General features: G+C 42.0%; 1 protein-coding gene and 1 long non-coding RNA gene across 2 annotated transcripts; both read right to left on the reverse strand.

The window, feature by feature from the left end:
- Positions 1–11,655: 11,655 nt before the first annotated feature.
- Positions 11,656–12,213, reverse strand: LOC146495805 (uncharacterized). Its single transcript, XR_014871143.1, has 2 exons — positions 11,906–12,213; positions 11,656–11,822 (listed from the first exon to the last, which is right to left on the reverse strand). It is a non-coding gene; the product is annotated as an uncharacterized LOC146495805 (long non-coding RNA).
- Positions 12,214–17,761: 5,548 nt separating this feature from the next.
- On the reverse strand, positions 17,762–21,558 carry LOC146495806 (uncharacterized). Its single transcript, XM_085144001.1, has 2 exons — positions 17,989–21,558; positions 17,762–17,899 (listed from the first exon to the last, which is right to left on the reverse strand). The coding sequence occupies exon 1, from the start codon at positions 21,468–21,470 to the stop codon at positions 18,879–18,881; it is 2,592 nt and encodes an 863-aa protein (XP_085000127.1). The 5' UTR covers positions 21,471–21,558; the 3' UTR covers positions 17,762–17,899; positions 17,989–18,878.
- Positions 21,559–25,824: the final 4,266 nt, after the last annotated feature.

Raw genomic sequence — 25,824 nt, forward strand, 5'->3', positions numbered from 1 at the left:
TATTTTTTTTTTTATTTAATTTTAGTGCCAATTAACTAAGAAGTCTCCCGAAGGTGTTTTGAACTGTAAGGTGGAGGGCCTGTAGGACCTCCACCTTACAGTTCAAAACACCATCTTTAGAAAATTCCAGCAATCAAATGATCCCCTATGAGCAAGCACTTGGCGACAGTGGGGAGGAAAAACTGCTCTAAAAAGCAGAAACCTCCAGCAGAACCAGACTCATGTAGGGGCAGCCATCTGCTGCGGCTGGCTGGGTACGATGGAAAACACAAAGGAGACACAGTGAAGATATAATAGTTTTTTAGGAAAACTGTAAAGACTTTTAGGAATTTTGATTTGAAGCAAGGCAGTGGAAAAGTCAAGGTCTTTAGTCATCGCTGCCCTTAAAACAGCATCTGAAGGGTTTCATAATAGCTCTTCCCACTGCTGCAAAGAACCTGGCAATTCTGGACTTTTTTGGAGGACTTGTGAGGACACCCAAATTGATTTTCAAATGCTTCAAAATAGCCTCATCAAATGAACTATCACTGCAAAAGCAGCATTCATGACCTGTTCTGTGGAGCCAAACTCCTTGACGAGTCCTTTAAACATTTTTTTGGTCAATTGACTCACATTCTTGTCCAGATTTGTTATAGACTCCTCAATGCTGATTTCAGGTTGCACCAAGTTGTTGAGATGTTCAATGATGTCTCCTAAAGCTTTGTTAGGTAATGAAAGCGGCTTTTTTAGGCTCTTTTTGTACTGAGCCACGAGTCTAGCTATAAGACACATGGCAAGGTTCTCGGATGCTGCCTGAGATGACACTGACACTTCTGAGAGCTTTTTCTCCAACTTTTCTGAGGGTTTCTCTTTAGACATTTCAGACAGTTTTTCCTCTAACTTTTCTGAGGTTTGCTCCTCAGACTTTTCCAAGAATTTCTCCTCAGACTTTTCCAAGGGTATGTCCCCTGAGAATCTGTCCTCTGACTTTCCAGACATTTCCTCCTCCATCCTCTCGAGAACTGGTGTTGAACTTGAACAAGAGGATGTTGAGCGTTTCTCTGGTGACTTGACCTGCTTTTCCAGAGACGCTGGTCTAGAAGGACAGGGTTTTTTAGATTCTCTGACACTTTTCTGAGAATAGTCTGATTCTGTGTCTCTTGCCCGTTTCTGTCCCTTTGCAATGACCTTTTGGATCTCTTCAACAGCATCAGACACTTTTTCGCTCTGAACAATTTCATTTATTGTTTCACCATCAACCAAAAGCAGAATCTTTTGCAAAAACTTTCCAACTGCGTCTTCTATGATTACATAGAGGACTTCAGGAGAAAAGAAAACTCTGGATTCAGCTACTTGCTGTGGTGTCTTGGAGATGACGGAGTCTGATAGACTTCTACCCATAACAGTTGTGGGAATTTGGTATATACGACTTATCATTAAATGGTCGTACAGTTTCTCTGTCAATTCTCTCGAGAAATTCTTCACTTTCTCGCTTATTTGAATGTTTTCGAGCCTTTCTTGGATACTGTCATGTTCTTTCTCTTTTGTGAACTCGCTGTATATGTCACTAATTTCAGATTTGATGACATTAAAGCTAGTTGGAGTAGCAGATTTTATCATGTTTCCCAGAGTAGATGAGCTTCTAGAAGGGGCACGGACAGACATGCTAGAATTTGAATGAGGAGTTTCGCATGCTGAACCTGGGAGGCTGACACTCATACTGTCGTGGGAACCCATTCTCTCAGTTTCAGGGGAGTGGGTTACCTTTGACAGACTAATAAAATAGTCTTTGCTCTTCTTCACTGTTGTTTTCAGCTCCCCTTTCATCTTTTCAAAATGTTTTCCTGCAATCTTGGAAAAATGCAGTTTGCGTGATTTTTGCGGTGCAGAACGAGCATGTGAGGTAAAAAACTCTCTCACTTTATCAAAGATGACTCCCCCGTTGAATCCAGATTTGGGTGAGGTACATTTCTCACTGTGACAAGAATAATCAGTGTCAGTGCACTGGAGATTGTCAAGTATAATATTGACAATGTCAGCTGCAATTTTTTCTACTGGGGTCTCAGGTGGAATACTTTCTGCCTGCCTTTCAGCTTCTGCACATTCGCCACTTTCTGAACTTTCTTTCTTTTCTGAAAGTTGCTCTATTTTAGCGGGTGGCTCAATTTCCATATCGCTGTCATCATCCGATAATTCATCATCTGCAAAATCTGAATCTTGACACCATTTGGTCAGAATCTCACTAACCTCCTGGGTGGCTGATTTGACTGAGATGCTGGACTCAATGCTATCTTTGCTGGACTCAGACTTACTTGAATCGCTTTCCTTTCCCATGCACGGGCATTTCAGTTTACTTGCATATCTTTTCAAGCATGAGAGAGCATGAGAAACCATGACACGCAGTTTTCTAATATTACGAATTGCCCCACTGACGTAAACAGCGGGGTCTGATGGTAAATTGAAGCGCTCTCTGACCAGGGCGACTATATATTTGACCTTATTTGAAATCTCCTCCTCAACCATCTTTGTCAGCTTTTTAGCACTGCCGCATATCTGCTTTGGGATATTGAGCAGGTTTGCAATAGTGATTGAGATGGAGTCGCCAAATGATGGATTTGTTTCTATTTCTGCAGATGCATCGCTCTGAATGACGGGAAGAGCACGTCTCAAAATGTTGACTGAGGTGATCTGTATGATTTCAGAAATCATATCAGCCAAAACTGCTTGAATATCAGAATCCCAAGCTCCATTTTCTATTAAAGTCCACTGTACATCATCGAGCTTGTTGAAGGCGTTATCGATAATCGGTGACAGCTCATCTGGTGATACGACCAGTGGGGTTTGAGTATTATAATCCTGTGTTGCAGACATTGTTATTTCACACGGATTCTCTCTGTTAAAATCTTCTTGAAACGCTAAACTTTCTGAATATAAAGAGCGTGGTAAGTTTGACATGTAACTACTGTCGAGGGGGTCTCTGGTAGTGATAACTTTTTGACTTCGCTTGGCTCCTATTTAAGGACTTTCCCGGTTCAAAGTAAAACCACATTAAATGACTTCTTTGACGTAACACATCAAAACCTTCTATGAGGTAAGTCGTTCGAATGCACGAGAATTCGCGCATGCGCAACCGCCCGCGTTAAGGTCGTAACTCGGATGCGCGTGGCAGAAGAAAACTGTTTTTTTTTCCTTAAACCTTTATTTAAACATCAGTACAATACAAAAATGGAATTAAACAGTACCACAATAATGGTGTTGTACTTACAAAAGAATTGTATGCATAGATAAAAAAAATACAAGAACAGTATTCAGAAACAACAATATAAATATGCTAGGGGGAAAGTAACTGATCAAGCCAAAGAATAAAGTGACTGAAAGATCTTAATTTTTTCACAAACACCAATAGTTTTTATAACTTTTGGGTTAGTGGAGTTCTTAATTGAGTTAAGATACTGTACAAGTTCAAAGGAGAACACATAAAAAGAGGGATGTCTTCCTAAACTTTTGGACTTGTGAATCAACGAGAAACTGGTCCAGTGAGCTCTCACGTGTTCGGCTGCGGTCATGTCGGCCGCACTTTGAATTTTGTTGCTCTTTTTCTCTCCATAATACGGTTACTCGGAAACACAGCAGAGTTCGTCTATTTTTTATCCTGCAAGTTTGTCCCCATTTACTCCGCAGTAGATGTTTTGTTAACAAAGAAAAGAAAATATAATCCTTACTTGATTTATTATGATTAAAAAAAATATTAAAAACTCTTTAAGAGGTGGCAACATGGTAATATGCCGAGTGGCAGCGTTTTCCTTTCTCACTTCCACAGAGTTTTTCTTAATAAGTTGGATTTTTAAGGCATGTCACATAGATCAATCTTGTATTTATTGACAATATCAAGTAAAAAGGAATACAGTTTTAGTGGTTTGTTGTGGCAATTAAAGCATTTTGTGTCACTTTATACAAAAAACACCCCAAAAAAAACAAAACCCAGCTCTTTGCTCAAATTACTGCAGCTGTATATGTGTAGAGTTTGCCTTTGTGCTTGTCCTTTTCTTCCCATCAAATTTGACAATTTGAACACACACTTGAATTAAGATTGTGTGTGTGCTCAGTTTTCCAGCAGTATGTCCAATTCTTCTAAAGGCAGTCGCACTCACAGTTCTTTCTCTGTCAACAGGTCTACAAACTCCTGCAGGTGATGAGGGAACAGCTGCACTGCGTCCATATACAAACCCTGATCACACACACACATCCACATTCCAATGTAAGGAACAAACACCCACTGATGTATAAAATAAAGACCAGGGCAGTCTCAGAGCTGCGAGTCCCTGAGCCCTCACTCTCGTGCGAGAGCTCAGAGCTGCCCTTGCTAATGTCATCCAGGGGAAGACGGATGTTATTTTACTTTGCTGTGTTTTAATGTGAAGTGTGCTTATTTATTTTTTATATTGCATGTTTTGTATCTTGTGGAGTGTTTTTATTTATGCCGCATGTTTTGGTTGCATCCGTCAATTCGTCCTGGAGAGACTCCACCCGTTTCCCCCTTTTTATTAATTTGACACACCTGAGAGGAACGGCAGTAGTAATTTACAGAGTGCGCAGGGACACATAAGGCTGGGGGAGCTTAGCGTCAAGGAGAGAGGAGGATACAGCGCCGGCAACGAGAGACGCAGAGCGAGCGGGCCGATTGCTGCAGCAACACGAGGCCAGAGTACGCGTCTGCAGAGAATTGGAGGCGACGAGACGGGCCGGTGCCGAGTGACAGTTACAAAGAAGCGGCGGGCGGAGTTGAGAGCTCTGCCCACCCGGGCGCACCGGGGCGCAGAACGTGGGGAGGAAGGCGAGGACGCCGCCGGGTTCCCCTCCTGCACCGCTCCGCTGGATTTTTAACTTTTTAGTAAATGGTAAATGGACTGGTTCTTATATAGCGCTTTTCTACTCTGTCCGAGCACTCAAAGCGCTTTATACAGCTTTTATTCACCCAATCACACCCATTCACACAAGCACTTCTAAGATTAAGTGCGCAGTATCTAACATTCATACTCCGATGGATGCATCGGAGAGCAACATGGGGTTAGTATCTTGCCCAAGGATATTTGGCATGCAGACTGGAGCAACCTGGGATTGAACCACCGACCTTCCGGTTAGTGGCTGATCCGCTCTGCCACCTGAGCTACAGCCACCCCTAAATATAAGTGACTCTTATATCGTGGCGGACGCCACCGGATTTTAATGTTGTGTTTTATTGATTTTTATTGTGTTGTCCCCTGGCCAAGGTTGTTTTAATTCATTTTACATTTTTAATTATTTAAATATAATAAATTATATTTTAATTATACAGTTTTAAAGTTGCGTGCTTTCCCTTGGCGGCTCCACTGCTCTGTCCGTTTTGGAGGAAGGTTTCCCCTCCTTTAAACGAACACTGAAAAACATCACCTTCCCTCCGTTACACTAAGCAACAAGTAAAACTGTGTGTTTCTCCTCTCTGATTCTCAGCTGAAGAAGTGTTTTAGAATATATCTCTTAACATTAAACCAATATTTGAAAACAGGAAAGTTGTCACGGTTGTTAAAGAGTGGACTCAGGCGCGGAGCTCAGAAATAATGACAGCGCATTTATTTACAGTGCAGCAAGGTGACAACAGTTCAAATATGCAACGATGGTGATAGTGCGTCCCTCCTTCCGTGTAAGCCCGTGCGTGGTAGTGAGTGCCCGTCTCTCCTCCAAGTGCTTCCTTTGTGTCCGTAAATCCTCCGTCAATGACGACAGCAAAATGTGTACGAAGATCAGACAGTACTTCAATAACGTTAGCGACTCGAAAACACTACCAGGCTTTAGTGCAATACTCCAGCGCTGTCTGTCGCTCAGCCACACCATTAAGTAGCCCTGCTGAAGATGGTAGTTGATGGGCAGCAGCTGGTGGATTGACTGCAGGTGCGGCAGCTCCGGGCGACAGCACTTCCGGGTCGGAGGTAGCCTGTTGCTAGGTTACCTCCTAACACACAGCGGAGCCGGAGGGGAAGACAGGGCGATAGGAGAGACACATACACACGCACACAAATATACACACATTGGCAGGTCGACCGGTCAGGGCGCCGTCAGATCCTGACAAAAGTATCTGATATATGAAGCTAAAATTTACAGCAAACATTATAAACGTTAAACTTTTCCATTGTGAACAGTTGAGCAGAAGGTTTGGTTTTGACACAGAATGATCACTATATCAAATTATACTGTAATACATTAAAATACAAGTACTGATGACCAGAGTATACATATGCTACACTTTTTTAATTTGTGGTTGACATCAAGAAAAGACAACAAAAGTCAACTTGTTTTTAATTTGTATTTTTTTTTTTTTATTTAATTTTAGTGCCAATTAACTAAGAAGTCTCCCGAAGGTGTTTTGAACTGTAAGGTGGAGGGCCTGTAGGACCTCCACCTTACAGTTCAAAACACCATCTTTAGAAAATTCCAGCAATCAAATGATCCCCTATGAGCAAGCACTTGGCGACAGTGGGGAGGAAAAACTGCTCTAAAAAGCAGAAACCTCCAGCAGAACCAGACTCATGTAGGGGCAGCCATCTGCTGCGGCTGGCTGGGTACGATGGAAAACACAAAGGAGACACAGTGAAGATATAATAGTTTTTTAGGAAAACTGTAAAGACTTTTAGGAATTTTGATTTGAAGCAAGGCAGTGGAAAAGTCAAGGTCTTTAGTCATCGCTGCCCTTAAAACAGCACCTGAAGGGTTTCATAATAGCTCTTCCCACTGCTGCAAAGAACCTGGCAATTCTGGACTTTTTTGGAGGACTTGTGAGGACACCCAAATTGATTTTCAAATGCTTCAAAATAGCCTCATCAAATGAACTATCACCTGCAAAAGCAGCATTCATGACCTGTTCTGTGGAGCCAAAGTCCTTGACGAGTCCTTTAAACATTTTTTTGGTCAATTGACTCACATTCTTGTCCAGATTTGTTATAGACTCCTCAATGCTGATTTCAGGTTGCACCAAGTTGTTGAGATGTTCAATGATGTCTCCTAAAGCTTTGTTAGGTAATGAAAGCGGCTTTTTTAGGCTCTTTTTGTACTGAGCCACGAGTCTAGCTATAAGACACATGGCAAGGTTCTCGGATGCTGCCTGAGATGACACTGACAATTCTGAGAGCTTTTTCTCCAACTTTTCTGAGGGTTTCTCTTTAGACATTTCAGACAGGTTTTCCTCTAACTTTTCTGAGGTTTGCTCCTCAGACTTTTCCAAGAATTTCTCCTCAGACTTTTCCAAGAATTTCTCCTCAGACTTTTCCGAGGGTATGTCCTCTGAGAATCTGTCCTCTGACTTTCCAGACATTTCCTCCTCCATCCTCTCGAGAACTGGTGTTGAACTTGAACAAGAGGATGTTGAGCGTTTCTCTGGTGACTTGACCTGCTTTTCCAGAGACGCTGGTCTAGAAGGACAGGGTTTTTTAGATTCTCTGACACTTTTCTGAGAATAGTCTGATTCTGTGTCTCTTGCCCGTTTCTGTCCCTTTGCAATGACCTTTTGGATCTCTTCAACAGCATCAGACACTTTTTCGCTCTGAACAATTTCATCTATTGTTTCACCATCAACCAAAAGCAGAATCTTTTGCAAAAACTTTCCAACTGCGTCTTCTATGATTACATAGAGGACTTCAGGAGAAAAGAAAACTCTGGATTCAGCTACTTGCTGTGGTGTCTTGGAGATGACGGAGTCTGATAGACTTCTACCCATAACAGTTGTGGGAATTTGGTATATACGACTTATCATTAAATGGTCGTACAGTTTCTCTGTCAATTCTCTCGAGAAATTCTTCACTTTCTCGCTTATTTGAATGTTTTCGAGCCTTTCTTGGATAATGTCATGTTCTTTCTCTTTTGTGAACTCGCTGTATATGTCACTAATTTCAGATTTGATGACATTAAAGCTAGTTGGAGTAGCAGATTTTATCATGTTTCCCAGAGTAGATGAGCTTCTAGAAGGGGCACGGACAGACATGCTAGAATTTGAACGAGGAGTTTCGCATGCTGAACCTGGGAGGCTGACACTCATACTGTCGTGGGAACCCATTCTCTCAGTTTCAGGGGAGTGGGTTACCTTTGACAGACTAATAAAATAGTCTTTGCTCTTCTTCACTGTTGTTTTCAGCTCCCCTTTCATCTTTTCAAAATGTTTTCCTGCAATCTTGGAAAAATGCAGTTTGCGTGATTTTGCGGTGCAGAACGAGCACGTGAGGTAAAAAACTCTCTCACTTTATCAAAGATGACTCCCCCGTTGAATCCAGATTTGGGTGAGGTACATTTCTCACTGTGACAAGAATAATCAGTGTCAGTGCACTGGAGATTGTCAAGTATAATATTGACAATGTCAGCTGCAATTTTTTCTACTGGGGTCTCAGGTGGAATACTTTCTGCCTGCCTTTCAGCTTCTGCACATTCGCCACTTTCTGAACTTTCTTTCTTTTCTGAAAGTTGCTCTATTTTAGCGGGTGGCTCAATTTCCATATCGCTGTCATCATCCGATAATTCATCATCTGCAAAATCTGAATCTTGACACCATTTGGTCAGAATCTCACTAACCTCCTGGGTGGCTGATTTGACTGAGATGCTGGACTCAATGCTATCTTTGCTGGACTCAGACTTACTTGAATCGCTTTCCTTTCCCATGCACGGGCATTTCAGTTTACTTGCATATCTTTTCAAGCATGAGAGAGCATGAGAAACCATGACACGCAGTTTTCTAATATTACGAATTGCCCCACTGACGTAAACAGCGGGGTCTGATGGTAAATTGAAGCGCTCTCTGACCAGGGCGACTATATATTTGACCTTATTTGAAATCTCCTCCTCAACCATCTTTGTCAGCTTTTTAGCACTGCCACATATCTGCTTTGGGATATTGAGCAGGTTTGCAATAGTGATTGAGATGGAGTCACCAAATGATGGATTTGTTTCTATTTCTGCAGATGCATCGCTCTGAATGACGGGAAGAGCACGTCTCAAAATGTTGACTGAGGTGATCTGTATGATTTCAGAAATCATATCAGCCAAAACTGCTTGAATATCAGAATCCCAAGCTCCATTTTCTATTAAAGTCCACTGTACATCATCGAGCTTGTTGAAGGCGTTATCGATAATCGGTGACAGCTCATCTGGTGATACGACCAGTGGGGTTTGAGTATTATAATCCTGTGTTGCAGACATTGTTATTTCACACGGATTCTCTCTGTTAAAATCTTCTTGAAACGCTAAACTTTCTGAATATAAAGAGCGTGGTAAGTTTGACATGTAACTACTGTCGAGGGGGTCTCTGGTAGTGATAACTTTTTGACTTCGCTTGGCTCCTATTTAAGGACTTTCCCGGTTCAAAGTAAAACCACATTAAAGGACTTCTTTGACGTAACACATCAAAACCTTCTATGAGGTAAGTCGTTCGAATGCACGAGAATTCGCGCATGCGCAACCGCCCGCGTTAAGCTCGTAACTCGGATGCGCGTGGCAGAAGAAAACTGTTTTTTTTTCCTTAAACCTTTATTTAAACATCAGTACAATACAAAAATGGAATTAAACAGTACCACAATAATGGTGCTGTACTTACAAAAGAATTGTATGCATAGATAAAAAAAATACAAGAACAGTATTCAGAAACAACAATATAAATATGCTAGGGGAAAAGTAACTGATCAAGCCAAAGAATAAAGTGACTGAAAGATCTTAATTTTTTCACAAACACCAATAGTTTTTATAACTTTTGGGTTAGTGGAGTTCTTAATTGAGTTAAGATACTGTACAAGTTCAAAGGAGAACACATAAAAAGAGGGATGTCTTCCTAAACTTTTGGACTTGTGAATCAACGAGAAACTGGTCCAGTGAGCTCTCACGTGTTCGGCTGCGGTCATGTCGGCCGCACTTTGAATTTTGTTGCTCTTTTTCTCTCCATAATACGGTTACTCGGAAACACAGCAGAGTTCGTTTATTTTTATCCTGCAAGTTTGTCCCCATTTACTCCGCAGTAGATGTTTTGTTAACAAAGAAAAGAAAATATAATCCTTACTTGATTTATTATGATTAAAAAATATATTAAAAACTCTTTAAGAGGTGGCAACATGGTAATATGCCGAGTGGCAGCGTTTTCCTTTCTCACTTCCACAGAGTTTTTCTTAATAAGTTGGAATGTAACAACTTCCGGTATAAACTGTCAATTTTACTCGTTTTTTTAAGGCATGTCACATAGATCAATCTTGTATTTATTGACAATATCAAGTAAAAAGGAATACAGTTTTAGTGGTTTGTTGTGGCAATTAAAGCATTTTGTGTCACTTTATACAAAAAACACCCCAAAAAAAACAAAACCCAGCTCTTTGCTCAAATTACTGCAGCTGTATATGTGTAGAGTTTGCCTTTGTGCTTGTCCTTTTCTTCCCATCAAATTTGACAATTTGAACACACACTTGAATTAAGATTGTGTGTGTGCTCAGTTTTCCAGCAGTATGTCCAATTCTTCTAAAGGCAGTCGCACTCGCAGTTCTTTCTCTGTCAACAGGTCTACAAACTCCTGCAGGTGATGAGGGAACAGCTGCACTGCGTCCATATACAAACCCTGATCACACACACACATCCACATTCCAATGTAAGGAACAAACACCCACTGATGTATAAAATAAAGACCAGGGCAGTCTCAGAGCTGCGAGTCCCTGAGCCCTCACTCTCGTGCGAGAGTTCAGAGCTGCCCTTGCTAATGTCATCCAGGGGAAGACGGATGTTATTTTACTTTGCTGTGTTTTAATGTGAAGTGTGCTTATTTATTTTTTATATTGCATGTTTTGTATCTTGTGGAGTGTTTGTATTTATGCCGCATGTTTTGGTTGCATCCGTCAATTCGTCCTGGAGAGACTCCACCCGTTTCCCCCTTTTTATTAATTTGACACACCTGAGAGGAAGGGCAGTAGTAATTTACAGAGTGCGCAGGGACACATAAGGCTGGGGGAGCTTGGCGTCAAGGAGAGAGGAGGATACAGCGCCGGCAACGAGAGACGCAGAGCGAGCGGGCCGATTGCTGCAGCAACACGAGGCCAGAGTACGCGTCTGCAGAGAATTGGAGGCGACGAGACGGGCCGGTGCCGAGTGACAGTTACAAAGAAGCGGCGGGCGGAGTTGAGAGCTCTGCCCACCCGGGCGCACCGGGGCGCAGAACGTGGGGAGGAAGGCGAGGACGCCGCCGGGTTCCCCTCCTGCACCGCTCCGCTGGATTTTTAACTTTTTAGTGACTCTTATATCGTGGCGGACGCCACCGGATTTTAATGTTGTGTTTTATTGATTTTTATTGTGTTGTCCCCTGGCCAGGGTTGTTTTAATTCATTTTACATTTTTAATTATTTAAATATAATAAATTATATTTTAATTATACAGTTTTAAAGTTGTGTGCTTTCCCTTGGCGGCTCCACTGCTCTGTCCGTTTTGGAGGAAGGTTTCCCCTCCTTTAAACGAACACTGAAAAACATCACCTTCCCTCCGTTACACTAAGCAACAAGTAAAACTGTGTGTTTCTCCTCTCTGATTCTCAGCTGAAGAAGTGTTTTAGAATATATCTCTTAACATTAAACCAATATTTGAAAACAGGAAAGTTGTCACGGTTGTTAAAGAGTGGACTCAGGCGCGGAGCTCAGAAATAATGACAGCGCATTTATTTACAGTGCAGCAAGGTGACAACAGTTCAAATATGCAACGATGGTGATAGTGCGTCCCTCCTTCCGTGTAAGCCCGTGCGTGGTAGTGAGTGCTCGTCTCTCCTCCAAGTGCTTCCTTTGTGTCCGTAAATCCTCCGTCAATCCCTGGGTGAACAGGGATTGACGACAGCAAAATGAGTACGAAGATCAGACAGTACTTCAATAACGTTAGCGACTGGAAACACTACCAGGCTTAGTGCAATACTCCAGCGCTGTCTGTCGCTCAGCCACACCATTAAGTAGCCCTGCTGAAGATGGTAGTTGATGGGCAGCAGCTGGTGGATTGACTGCAGGTGCGGCAGCTCCGGGCGACAGCACTTCCGGGTCGGAGGTACCCTGTTGCTAGGTTACCTCCTAACACACAGCGGAGCCGGAGGGGAAGACAGGGCGATAGGAGAGACACATACACACGCACACAAATATACACACATTGGCAGGTCGACCGGTCAGGGCGCCGTCAGATCCTGACAAAAGTATCTGATATATGAAGCTAAAATTTACAGCAAACATTATAAACATTAAACTTTTCCATTGTGAACAGTTGAGCAGAAGGTTTGGTTTTGACACAGAATGATCACTATATCAAATTATACTGTAATACATTAAAATACAAGTACTGATGACCAGAGTATACATATGCTACACTTTTTTAATTTGTGGTTGACATCAAGAAAAGACAACAAAAGTCAACTTGTTTTTAATTTGTATTTTTTTTATTTTATTTAATTTTAGTGCCAATTAACTAAGAAGTCTCCCGAAGGTGTTTTGAACTGTAAGGTGGAGGGCCTGTAGGACCTCCACCTTACAGTTCAAAACACCATCTTTAGAAAATTCCAGCAATCAAATGATCCCCTATGAGCAAGCACTTGGCGACAGTGGGGAGGAAAAACTGCTCTAAAAAGCAGAAACCTCCAGCAGAACCAGACTCATGTAGGGGCAGCCATCTGCTGCGGCTGGCTGGGTACGATGGAAAACACAAAGGAGACACAGTGAAGATATAATAGTTTTTTAGGAAAACTGTAAAGACTTTTAGGAATTTTGATTTGAAGCAAGGCAGTGGAAAAGTCAAGGTCTTTAGTCATCGCTGCCCTTAAAACAGCATCTGAAGGGTTTCATAATAGCTCTTCCCACTGCTGCAAAGAACCTGGCAATTCTGGACTTTTTTGGAGGACTTGTGAGGACACCCAAATTGATTTTCAAATGCTTCAAAATAGCCTCATCAAATGAACTATCACCTGCAAAAGCAGCATTCATGACCTGTTCTGTGGAGCCAAACTCCTTGACGAGTCCTTTAAACATTTTTTTGGTCAATTGACTCACATTCTTGTCCAGATTTGTTATAGACTCCTCAATGCTGATTTCAGGTTGCACCAAGTTGTTGAGATGTTCAATGATGTCTCCTAAAGCTTTGTTAGGTAATGAAAGCGGCTTTTTTAGGCTCTTTTTGTACTGAGCCACGAGTCTAGCTATAAGACACATGGCAAGGTTCTCGGATGCTGCCTGAGATGACACTGACACTTCTGAGAGCTTTTTCTCCAACTTTTCTGAGGGTTTCTCTTTAGACATTTCAGACAGTTTTTCCTCTAACTTTTCTGAGGTTTGCTCCTCAGACTTTTCCAAGAATTTCTCCTCAGACTTTTCCAAGAATTTCTCCTCAGACTTTTCCGAGGGTATGTCCTCTGAGAATCTGTCCTCTGACTTTCCAGACATTTCCTCCTCCATCCTCTCGAGAACTGGTGTTGAACTTGAACAAGAGGATGTTGAGCGTTTCTCTGGTGACTTGACCTGCTTTTCCAGAGACGCTGGTCTAGAAGGACAGGGTTTTTTAGATTCTCTGACACTTTTCTGAGAATAGTCTGATTCTGTGTCTCTTGCCCGTTTCTGTCCCTTTGCAATGACCTTTTGGATCTCTTCAACAGCATCAGACACTTTTTCGCTCTGAACAATTTCATCTATTGTTTCACCATCAACCAAAAGCAGAATCTTTTGCAAAAACTTTCCAACTGCGTCTTCTATGATTACATAGAGGACTTCAGGAGAAAAGAAAACTCTCGATTCAGCTACTTGCTGTGGTGTCTTGGAGATGACGGAGTCTGATAGACTTCTACCCATAACAGTTGTGGGAATTTGGTATATACGACTTATCATTAAATGGTCGTACAGTTTCTCTGTCAATTCTCTCGAGAAATTCTTCACTTTCTCGCTTATTTGAATGTTTTCGAGCCTTTCTTGGATAATGTCATGTTCTTTCTCTTTTGTGAACTCGCTGTATATGTCACTAATTTCAGATTTGATGACATTAAAGCTAGTTGGAGTAGCAGATTTTATCATGTTTCCCAGAGTAGATGAGCTTCTAGAAGGGGCACGGACAGACATGCTAGAATTTGAACGAGGAGTTTCGCATGCTGAACCTGGGAGGCTGACACTCATACTGTCGTGGGAACCCGTTCTCTCAGTTTCAGGGGAGTGGGTTACCTTTGACAGACTAATAAAATAGTCTTTGCTCTTCTTCACTGTTGTTTTCAGCTCCCCTTTCATCTTTTCAAAATGTTTTCCTGCAATCTTGGAAAAATGCAGTTTGCGTGATTTTTGCGGTGCAGAACGAGCATGTGAGGTAAAAAACTCTCTCACTTTATCAAAGATGACTCCCCCGTTGAATCCAGATTTGGGTGAGGTACATTTCTCACTGTGACAAGAATAATCAGTGTCAGTGCACTGGAGATTGTCAAGTATAATATTGACAATGTCAGCTGCAATTTTTTCTACTGGGGTCTCAGGTGGAATACTTTCTGCCTGCCTTTCAGCTTCTGCACATTCGCCACTTTCTGAACTTTCTTTCTTTTGTGAAAGTTGCTCTATTTTAGCAGGTGGCTCAATTTCCATATCGCTGTCATCATCCGATAATTCATCATCTGTAAAATCTGAATCTTGACACCATTTGGTCAGAATCTCACTAACCTCCTGGGTGGCTGATTTGACTGAGATGCTGGACTCAATGCTATCTTTGCTGGACTCAGACTCACTTGAATCGCTTTCCTTTCCCATGCACGGGCATTTCAGTTTACTTGCATATCTTTTCAAGCATGAGAGAGCATGAGAAACCATGACACGCAGTTTTCTAATATTACGAATTGCCCCACTGACGTAAACAGCGGGGTCTGATGGTAAATTGAAGCGCTCTCTGACCAGGGCGACTATATATTTGACCTTATTTGAAATCTCCTCCTCAACCATCTTTGTCAGCTTTTTAGCACTGCCGCATATCTGCTTTGGGATATTGAGCAGGTTTGCAATAGTGATTGAGATGGAGTCGCCAAATGATGGATTTGTTTCTATTTCTGCAGATGCATCGCTCTGAATGACGGGAAGAGCACGTCTCAAAATGTTGACTGAGGTGATCTGTATGATTTCAGAAATCATATCAGCCAAAACTGCTTGAATATCAGAATCCCAAGCTCCATTTTCTATTAAAGTCCACTGTACATCATCGAGCTTGTTGAAGGCGTTATCGATAATCGGTGACAGCTCATCTGGTGATACGACCAGTGGGGTTTGAGTATTATAATCCTGTGTTGCAGACATTGTTATTTCACACGGATTCTCTCTGTTAAAATCTTCTTGAAACGCTAAACTTTCTGAATATAAAGAGCGTGGTAAGTTTGACATGTAACTACTGTCGAGGGGGTCTCTGGTAGTGATAACTTTTTGACTTCGCTTGGCTCCTATTTAAGGACTTTCCCGGTTCAAAGTAAAACCACATTAAATGACTTCTTTGACGTAACACATCAAAACCTTCTATGAGGTAAGTCGTTCGAATGCACGAGAATTCGCGCATGCGCAACCGCCCGCGTTAAGCTCGTAACTCGGATGCGCGTGGCAGAAGAAAACTGTTTTTTTTCCTTAAACCTTTATTTAAACATCAGTACAATACAAAAATGGAATTAAACAGTACCACAATAATGGTGTTGTACTTACAAAAGAATTGTATGCATAGATAAAAAATACAAGAACAGTATTCAGAAACAACAATATAAATATGCTAGGGGGAAGTAACTGATCAAGCCAAAGAATAAAGTGACTGAAAGATCTTAATTTTTTCACAAACACCAATAGTTTTTATAACTTTTGGGTTAGTGGAGTTCTTAATTGAGTTAAGATACTGTACAAGTTCAAAGGAGAACACATAAAAAGAGGGATGTCTTCCTAAATATTTGGACTTGTGAATCAACGAGAAACTGGTCCAGTGAGCTCTCACGTGTTCGGCTGCGGTCATGTCGGCCGCACTTTGAATTTTGTTGCTCTTTTTCTCTCCATAATACGGTTACTCGGAAACACAGCAGAGTTCGTCTATTTTTTATCCTGCAAGTTTGTCCCCATTTACTCCGCAATCCAGTAGATGTTTTGTTAACAAAGAAAAGAAAATATAATCCTTACTTGATTTATTATGATTAAAAAATATATTAAAAACTCTTTAAGAGGTGGCAACATGGTAATATGCCGAGTGGCAGCGTTTTCCTTTCTCACTTCCACAGAGTTTTTCTTAATAAGTTGGAAATGTAACAACTTCCGGTATAAACTGTCAATTTTACTCGTTTTTTTAAGGCATGTCACATAGATCAATCTTGTATTTATTGACAATATCAAGTAAAAAGGAATACAGTTTTAGTGGTTTGTTGTGGCAATTAAAGCATTTTGTGTCACTTTATACAAAAAACACCCCAAAAAAACCAAAACCCAGCTCTTTGCTCAAATTACTGCAGCTGTATATGTGTCGAGTTTGCCTTTGTGCTTGTCCTTTTCTTCCCATCAAATTTGACAATTTGAACACACACTTGAATTAAGATTGTGTGTGTGCTCAGTTTTCCAGCAGTATGTCCAATTCTTCTAAAGGCAGTCGCACTCGCAGTTCTTTCTCTGTCAACAGGTCTACAAACTCCTGCAGGTGATGAGGGAACAGCTGCACTGCGTCCATATACAAACCCTGATCACACACACACATCCACATTCCAATGTAAGGAACAAACACCCACTGATGTATAAAATAAAGACCAGGGCAGTCTCAGAGCTGCGAGTCCCTGAGCCCTCACTCTCGTGCGAGAGCTCAGAGCTGCCCTTGCTAATGTCATCCAGGGGAAGACGGATGTTATTTTACTTTGCTGTGTTTTAATGTGAAGTGTGCTTATTTATTTTTATATTGCATGTTTTGTATCTTGTGGAGTGTTTGTATTTATGCCGCATGTTTTGGTTGCATCCGTCAATTCGTCCTGGAGAGACTCCACCCGTTTCCCCCTTTTTATTAATTTGACACACCTGAGAGGAACGGCAGTAGTAATTTACAGAGTGCGCAGGGACACATAAGGCTGGGGGAGCTTGGCGTCAAGGAGAGAGGAGGATACAGCGCCGGCAACGAGAGACGCAGAGCGAGCGGGCCGATTGCTGCAGCAACACGAGGCCAGAGTACGCGTCTGCAGAGAATTGGAGGCGACGAGACGGGCCGGTGCCGAGTGACAGTTACAAAGAAGCGGCGGGCGGAGTTGAGAGCTCTGCCCACCCGGGCGCACCGGGGCGCAGAACGTGGGGAGGAAGGCGAGGACGCCGCCGGGTTCCCCTCCTGCACCGCTCCGCTGGATTTTTAACTTTTTAGTGACTCTTATATCGTGGCGGACGCCACCGGATTTTAATGTTGTGTTTTATTGATTTTTATTGTGTTGTCCCCTGGCCAGGGTTGTTTTAATTCATTTTACATTTTTAATTATTTAAATATAATAAATTATATTTTAATTATACAGTTTTAAAGTTGTGTGCTTTCCCTTGGCGGCTCCACTGCTCTGTCCGTTTTGGAGGAAGGTTTCCCCTCCTTTAAACGAACACTGAAAAACATCACCTTCCCTCCGTTACACTAAGCAACAAGTAAAACTGTGTGTTTCTCCTCTCTGATTCTCAGCTGAAGAAGTGTTTTAGAATATATCTCTTAACATTAAACCAATATTTGAAAACAGGAAAGTTGTCACGGTTGTTAAAGAGTGGACTCAGGCGCGGAGCTCAGAAATAATGACAGCGCATTTATTTACAGTGCAGCAAGGTGACAACAGTTCAAATATGCAACGATGGTGATAGTGCGTCCCTCCTTCCGTGTAAGCCCGTGCGTGGTAGTGAGTGCCCGTCTCTCCTCCAAGTGCTTCCTTTGTGTCCGTAAATCCTCCGTCAATGACGACAGCAAAATGAGTACGAAGATCAGACAGTACTTCAATAACGTTAGCGACTCGAAAACACTACCAGGCTTAGTGCAATACTCCAGCGCTGTCTGTCGCTCAGCCACACCATTAAGTAGCCCTGCTGAAGATGGTAGTTGATGGGCAGCAGCTGGTGGATTGACTGCAGGTGCGGCAGCTCCGGGCGACAGCACTTCCGGGTCGGAGGTAGCCTGTTGCTAGGTTACCTCCTAACACACAGCGGAGCCGGAGGGGAAGACAGGGCGATAGGAGAGACACATACACACGCACACAAATATACACACATTGGCAGGTCGACCGGTCAGGGCGCCGTCAGATCCTGACAAAAGTATCTGATATATGAAGCTAAAATTTACAGCAAACATTATAAACGTTAAACTTTTCCATTGTGAACAGTTGAGCAGAAGGTTTGGTTTTGACACAGAATGATCACTATATCAAATTATACTGTAATACATTAAAATACAAGTACTGATGACCAGAGTATACATATGCTACACTTTTTTAATTTGTGGTTGACATCAAGAAAAGACAACAAAAGTCAACTTGTTTTTAATTTGTATTTTTTTTTTTTATTTAATTTTAGTGCCAATTAACTAAGAAGTCTCCCGAAGGTGTTTTGAACTGTAAGGTGGAGGGCCTGTAGGACCTCCACCTTACAGTTCAAAACACCATCTTTAGAAAATTCCAGCAATCAAATGATCCCCTATGAGCAAGCACTTGGCGACAGTGGGGAGGAAAAACTGCTCTAAAAAGCAGAAACCTCCAGCAGAACCAGACTCATGTAGGGGCAGCCATCTGCTGCGGCTGGCTGGGTACGATGGAAAACACAAAGGAGATACAGTGAAGATATAATAGTTTTTTAGGAAAACTGTAAAGACTTTTAGGAATTTTGATTTGAAGCAAGGCAGTGGAAAAGTCAAGGTCTTTAGTCATCGCTGCCCTTAAAACAGCATCTGAAGGGTTTCATAATAGCTCTTCCCACTGCTGCAAAGAACCTGGCAATTCTGGACTTTTTTGGAGGACTTGTGAGGACACCCAAATTGATTTTCAAATGCTTCAAAATAGCCTCATCAAATGAACTATCACCTGCAAAAGCAGCATTCATGACCTGTTCTGTGGAGCCAAACTCCTTGACGAGTCCTTTAAACATTTTTTTGGTCAATTGACTCACATTCTTGTCCAGATTTGTTATAGACTCCTCAATGCTGATTTCAGGTTGCACCAAGTTGTTGAGATGTTCAATGATGTCTCCTAAAGCTTTGTTAGGTAATGAAAGCGGCTTTTTTAGGCTCTTTTTGTACTGAGCCACGAGTCTAGCTATAAGACACATGGCAAGGTTCTCGGATGCTGCCTGAGATGACACTGACACTTCTGAGAGCTTTTTCTCCAACTTTTCTGAGGGTTTCTCTTTAGACATTTCAGACAGTTTTTCCTCTAACTTTTCTGAGGTTTGCTCCTCAGACTTTTCCAAGAATTTCTCCTCAGACTTTTCCAAGAATTTCTCCTCAGACTTTTCCGAGGGTATGTCCTCTGAGAATCTGTCCTCTGACTTTCCAGACATTTCCTCCTCCATCCTCTCGAGAACTGGTGTTGAACTTGAACAAGAGGATGTTGAGCGTTTCTCTGGTGACTTGACCTGCTTTTCCAGAGACGCTGGTCTAGAAGGACAGGGTTTTTTAGATTCTCTGACACTTTTCTGAGAATAGTCTGATTCTGTGTCTCTTGCCCGTTTCTGTCCCTTTGCAATGACCTTTTGGATCTCTTCAACAGCATCAGACACTTTTTCGCTCTGAACAATTTCATCTATTGTTTCACCATCAACCAAAAGCAGAATCTTTTGCAAAAACTTTCCAACTGCGTCTTCTATGATTACATAGAGGACTTCAGGAGAAAAGAAAACTCTGGATTCAGCTACTTGCTGTGGTGTCTTGGAGATGACGGAGTCTGATAGACTTCTACCCATAACAGTTGTGGGAATTTGGTATATACGACTTATCATTAAATGGTCGTACAGTTTCTCTGTCAATTCTCTCGAGAAATTCTTCACTTTCTCGCTTATTTGAATGTTTTCGAGCCTTTCTTGGATAATGTCATGTTCTTTCTCTTTTGTGAACTCGCTGTATATGTCACTAATTTCAGATTTGATGACATTAAAGCTAGTTGGAGTAGCAGATTTTATCATGTTTCCCAGAGTAGATGAGCTTCTAGAAGGGGCACGGACAGACATGCTAGAATTTGAACGAGGAGTTTCGCATGCTGAACCTGGGAGGCTGACACTCATACTGTCGTGGGAACCCGTTCTCTCAGTTTCAGGGGAGTGGGTTACCTTTGACAGACTAATAAAATAGTCTTTGCTCTTCTTCACTGTTGTTTTCAGCTCCCCTTTCATCTTTTCAAAATGTTTTCCTGCAATCTTGGAAAAATGCAGTTTGCGTGATTTTTGCGGTGCAGAACGAGCATGTGAGGTAAAAAACTCTCTCACTTTATCAAAGATGACTCCCCCGTTGAATCCAGATTTGGGTGAGGTACATTTCTCACTGTGACAAGAATAATCAGTGTCAGTGCACTGGAGATTGTCAAGTATAATATTGACAATGTCAGCTGCAATTTTTTCTACTGGGGTCTCAGGTGGAATACTTTCTGCCTGCCTTTCAGCTTCTGCACATTCGCCACTTTCTGAACTTTCTTTCTTTTCTGAAAGTTGCTCTATTTTAGCAGGTGGCTCAATTTCCATATCGCTGTCATCATCCGATAATTCATCATCTGTAAAATCTGAATCTTGACACCATTTGGTCAGAATCTCACTAACCTCCTGGGTGGCTGATTTGACTGAGATGCTGGACTCAATGCTATCTTTGCTGGACTCAGACTCACTTGAATCGCTTTCCTTTCCCATGCACGGGCATTTCAGTTTACTTGCATATCTTTTCAAGCATGAGAGAGCATGAGAAACCATGACACGCAGTTTTCTAATATTACGAATTGCCCCACTGACGTAAACAGCGGGGTCTGATGGTAAATTGAAGCGCTCTCTGACCAGGGCGACTATATATTTGACCTTATTTGAAATCTCCTCCTCAACCATCTTTGTCAGCTTTTTAGCACTGCCGCATATCTGCTTTGGGATATTGAGCAGGTTTGCAATAGTGATTGAGATGGAGTCGCCAAATGATGGATTTGTTTCTATTTCTGCAGATGCATCGCTCTGAATGACGGGAAGAGCACGTCTCAAAATGTTGACTGAGGTGATCTGTATGATTTCAGAAATCATATCAGCCAAAACTGCTTGAATATCAGAATCCCAAGCTCCATTTTCTATTAAAGTCCACTGTACATCATCGAGCTTGTTGAAGGCGTTATCGATAATCGGTGACAGCTCATCTGGTGATACGACCAGTGAGGTTTGAGTATTATAATCCTGTGTTGCAGACATTGTTATTTCACACGGATTCTCTCTGTTAAAATCTTCTTGAAACGCTAAACTTTCTGAATATAAAGAGCGTGGTAAGTTTGACATGTAACTACTGTCGAGGGGGTCTCTGGTAGTGATAACTTTTTGACTTCGCTTGGCTCCTATTTAAGGACTTTCCCGGTTCAAAGTAAAACCACATTAAAGGACTTCTTTGACGTAACACATCAAAACCTTCTATGAGGTAAGTCGTTCGAATGCACGAGAATTCGCGCATGCGCAACCGCCCGCGTTAAGCTCGTAACTCGGATGCGCGTGGCAGAAGAAAACTGTTTTTTTTTCCTTAAACCTTTATTTAAACATCAGTACAATACAAAAATGGAATTAAACAGTACCACAATAATGGTGTTGTACTTACAAAAGAATTGTATGCATAGATAAAAAAATACAAGAACAGTATTCAGAAACAACAATATAAATATGCTAGGGGAAAAGTAACTGATCAAGCCAAAGAATAAAGTGACTGAAAGATCTTAATTTTTTCACAAACACCAATAGTTTTTATAACTTTTGGGTTAGTGGAGTTCTTAATTGAGTTAAGATACTGTACAAGTTCAAAGGAGAACACATAAAAAGAGGGATGTCTTCCTAAACTTTTGGACTTGTGAATCAACGAGAAACTGGTCCAGTGAGCTCTCACGTGTTCGGCTGCGGTCATGTCGGCCGCACTTTGAATTTTGTTGCTCTTTTTCTCTCCATAATACGGTTACTCGGAAACACAGCAGAGTTCGTCTATTTTTTATCCTGCAAGTTTGTCCCCATTTACTCCGCAGTAGATGTTTTGTTAACAAAGAAAAGAAAATATAATCCTTACTTGATTTATTATGATTAAAAAATATATTAAAAACTCTTTAAGAGGTGGCAACATGGTAATATGCCGAGTGGCAGCGTTTTCCTTTCTCACTTCCACAGAGTTTTTCTTAATAAGTTGGAATGTAACAACTTCCGGTATAAACTGTCAATTTTACTCGTTTTTTTAAGGCATGTCACATAGATCAATCTTGTATTTATTGACAATATCAAGTAAAAAGGAATACAGTTTTAGTGGTTTGTTGTGGCAATTAAAGCATTTTGTGTCACTTTATACAAAAAACACCCAAAAAAAAACAAAACCCAGCTCTTTGCTCAAATTACTGCAGCTGTATATGTGTAGAGTTTGCCTTTGTGCTTGTCCTTTTCTTCCCATCAAATTTGACAATTTGAACACACACTTGAATTAAGATTGTGTGTGTGCTCAGTTTTCCAGCAGTATGTCCAATTCTTCTAAAGGCAGTCGCACTCACAGTTCTTTCTCTGTCAACAGGTCTACAAACTCCTGCAGGTGATGAGGGAACAGCTGCACTGCGTCCATATACAAACCCTGATCACACACACACATCCACATTCCAATGTAAGGAACAAACACCCACTGATGTATAAAATAAAGACCAGGGCAGTCTCAGAGCTGCGAGTCCCTGAGCCCTCACTCTCGTGCGAGAGCTCAGAGCTGCCCTTGCTAATGTCATCCAGGGGAAGACGGATGTTATTTTACTTTGCTGTGTTTTAATGTGAAGTGTGCTTATTTATTTTTTATATTGCATGTTTTGTATCTTGTGGAGTGTTTTTATTTATGCCGCATGTTTTGGTTGCATCCGTCAATTCGTCCTGGAGAGACTCCACCCGTTTCCCCCTTTTTATTAATTTGACACACCTGAGAGGAACGGCAGTAGTAATTTACAGAGTGCGCAGGGACACATAAGGCTGGGGGAGCTTGGCGTCAAGGAGAGAGGAGGATACAGCGCCGGCAACGAGAGACGCAGAGCGAGCGGGCCGATTGCTGCAGCAACACGAGGCCAGAGTACGCGTCTGCAGAGAATTGGAGGCGACGAGACGGGCCGGTGCCGAGTGACAGTTACAAAGAAGCGGCGGGCGGAGTTGAGAGCTCTGCCCACCCGGGCGCACCGGGGCGCAGAACGTGGGGAGGAAGGCGAGGACGCCGCCGGGTTCCCCTCCTGCACCGCTCCGCTGGATTTTTAACTTTTTAGTAAATGGTAAATGGTAAATGGACTGGTTCTTATATAGCGCTTTTCTACTCTGTCCGAGCACTCAAAGCGCTTTATACAGCTAATTCATTCACCCAATCACACCCATTCACACAAGCACTTCTAAGATTAAGTGCGCAGTATCTAACATTCATACTCCGATGGATGCATCGGAGAGCAACATGGGGTTAGTATCTTGCCCAAGGATATTTGGCATGCAGACTGGAGCAACCTGGGATTGAACCACCGATCTTCCGGTTAGTGGCTGATCCGCTCTGCCACCTGAGCTACAGCCACCCCTAAATATAAGTGACTCTTATATCGTGGCGGACGCCACCGGATTTTAATGTTGTGTTTTATTGATTTTTATTGTGTTGTCCCCTGGCCAAGGTTGTTTTAATTCATTTTACATTTTTAATTATTTAAATATAATAAATTATATTTTAATTATACAGTTTTAAAGTTGCGTGCTTTCCCTTGGCGGCTCCACTGCTCTGTCCGTTTTGGAGGAAGGTTTCCCCTCCTTTAAACGAACACTGAAAAACATCACCTTCCCTCCGTTACACTAAGCAACAAGTAAAACTGTGTGTTTCTCCTCTCTGATTCTCAGCTGAAGAAGTGTTTTAGAATATATCTCTTAACATTAAACCAATATTTGAAAACAGGAAAGTTGTCACGGTTGTTAAAGAGTGGACTCAGGCGCGGAGCTCAGAAATAATGACAGCGCATTTATTTACAGTGCAGCAAGGTGACAACAGTTCAAATATGCAACGATGGTGATAGTGCGTCCCTCCTTCCGTGTAAGCCCGTGCGTGGTAGTGAGTGCCCGTCTCTCCTCCAAGTGCTTCCTTTGTGTCCGTAAATCCTCCGTCAATGACGACAGCAAAATGTGTACGAAGATCAGACAGTACTTCAATAACGTTAGCGACTCGAAAACACTACCAGGCTTTAGTGCAATACTCCAGCGCTGTCTGTCGCTCAGCCACACCATTAAGTAGCCCTGCTGAAGATGGTAGTTGATGGGCAGCAGCTGGTGGATTGACTGCAGGTGCGGCAGCTCCGGGCGACAGCACTTCCGGGTCGGAGGTAGCCTGTTGCTAGGTTACCTCCTAACACACAGCGGAGCCGGAGGGGAAGACAGGGCGATAGGAGAGACACATACACACGCACACAAATATACACACATTGGCAGGTCGACCGGTCAGGGCGCCGTCAGATCCTGACAAAAGTATCTGATATATGAAGCTAAAATTTACAGCAAACATTATAAACGTTAAACTTTTCCATTGTGAACAGTTGAGCAGAAGGTTTGGTTTTGACACAGAATGATCGCTATATCAAATTATACTGTAATACATTAAAATACAAGTACTGATGACCAGAGTATACATATGCTACACTTTTTTAATTTGTGGTTGACATCAAGAAAAGACAACAAAAGTCAACTTGTTTTTAATTTGTATTTTTTTTTTTTTATTTAATTTTAGTGCCAATTAACTAAGAAGTCTCCCGAAGGTGTTTTGAACTGTAAGGTGGAGGGCCTGTAGGACCTCCACCTTACAGTTCAAAACACCATCTTTAGAAAATTCCAGCAATCAAATGATCCCCTATGAGCAAGCACTTGGCGACAGTGGGGAGGAAAAACTGCTCTAAAAAGCAGAAACCTCCAGCAGAACCAGACTCATGTAGGGGCAGCCATCTGCTGCGGCTGGCTGGGTACGATGGAAAACACAAAGGAGACACAGTGAAGATATAATAGTTTTTTAGGAAAACTGTAAAGACTTTTAGGAATTTTGATTTGAAGCAAGGCAGTGGAAAAGTCAAGGTCTTTAGTCATCGCTGCCCTTAAAACAGCATCTGAAGGGTTTCATAATAGCTCTTCCCACTGCTGCAAAGAACCTGGCAATTCTGGACTTTTTTGGAGGACTTGTGAGGACACCCAAATTGATTTTCAAATGCTTCAAAATAGCCTCATCAAATGAAATATCACCTGCAAAAGCAGCATTCATGACCTGTTCTGTGGAGCCAAACTCCTTGACGAGTCCTTTAAACATTTTTTTGGTCAATTGACTCACATTCTTGTCCAGATTTGTTATAGACTCCTCAATGCTGATTTCAGGTTGCACCAAGTTGTTGAGATGTTCAATGATGTCTCCTAAAGCTTTGTTAGGTAATGAAAGCGGCTTTTTTAGGCTCTTTTTGTACTGAGCCATGAGTCTAGCTACAAGACACATGGCAAGGTTCTCGGATGCTGCCTGAGATGACACTGACAATTCTGAGAGCTTTTTCTCCAACTTTTCTGAGGGTTTCTCTTTAGACATTTCAGACAGGTTTTCCTCTAACTTTTCTGAGGTTTGCTCCTCAGACTTTTCCAAGAATTT

Source organism: Neolamprologus multifasciatus, chromosome 19 (genome assembly GCF_963576455.1).
Source record: "Neolamprologus multifasciatus chromosome 19, fNeoMul1.2, whole genome shotgun sequence".
In the NCBI taxonomy this organism is placed as follows: Eukaryota; Metazoa; Chordata; class Actinopteri; order Cichliformes; family Cichlidae; genus Neolamprologus; species Neolamprologus multifasciatus.

Coding starts and splice junctions, on each gene's coding strand:
- LOC146495806 (XM_085144001.1), bottom strand. CDS start 21,470: ATGTCAAACTTACCACGCTCTTTATATTCAGAAAGTTTAGCGTTTCAA.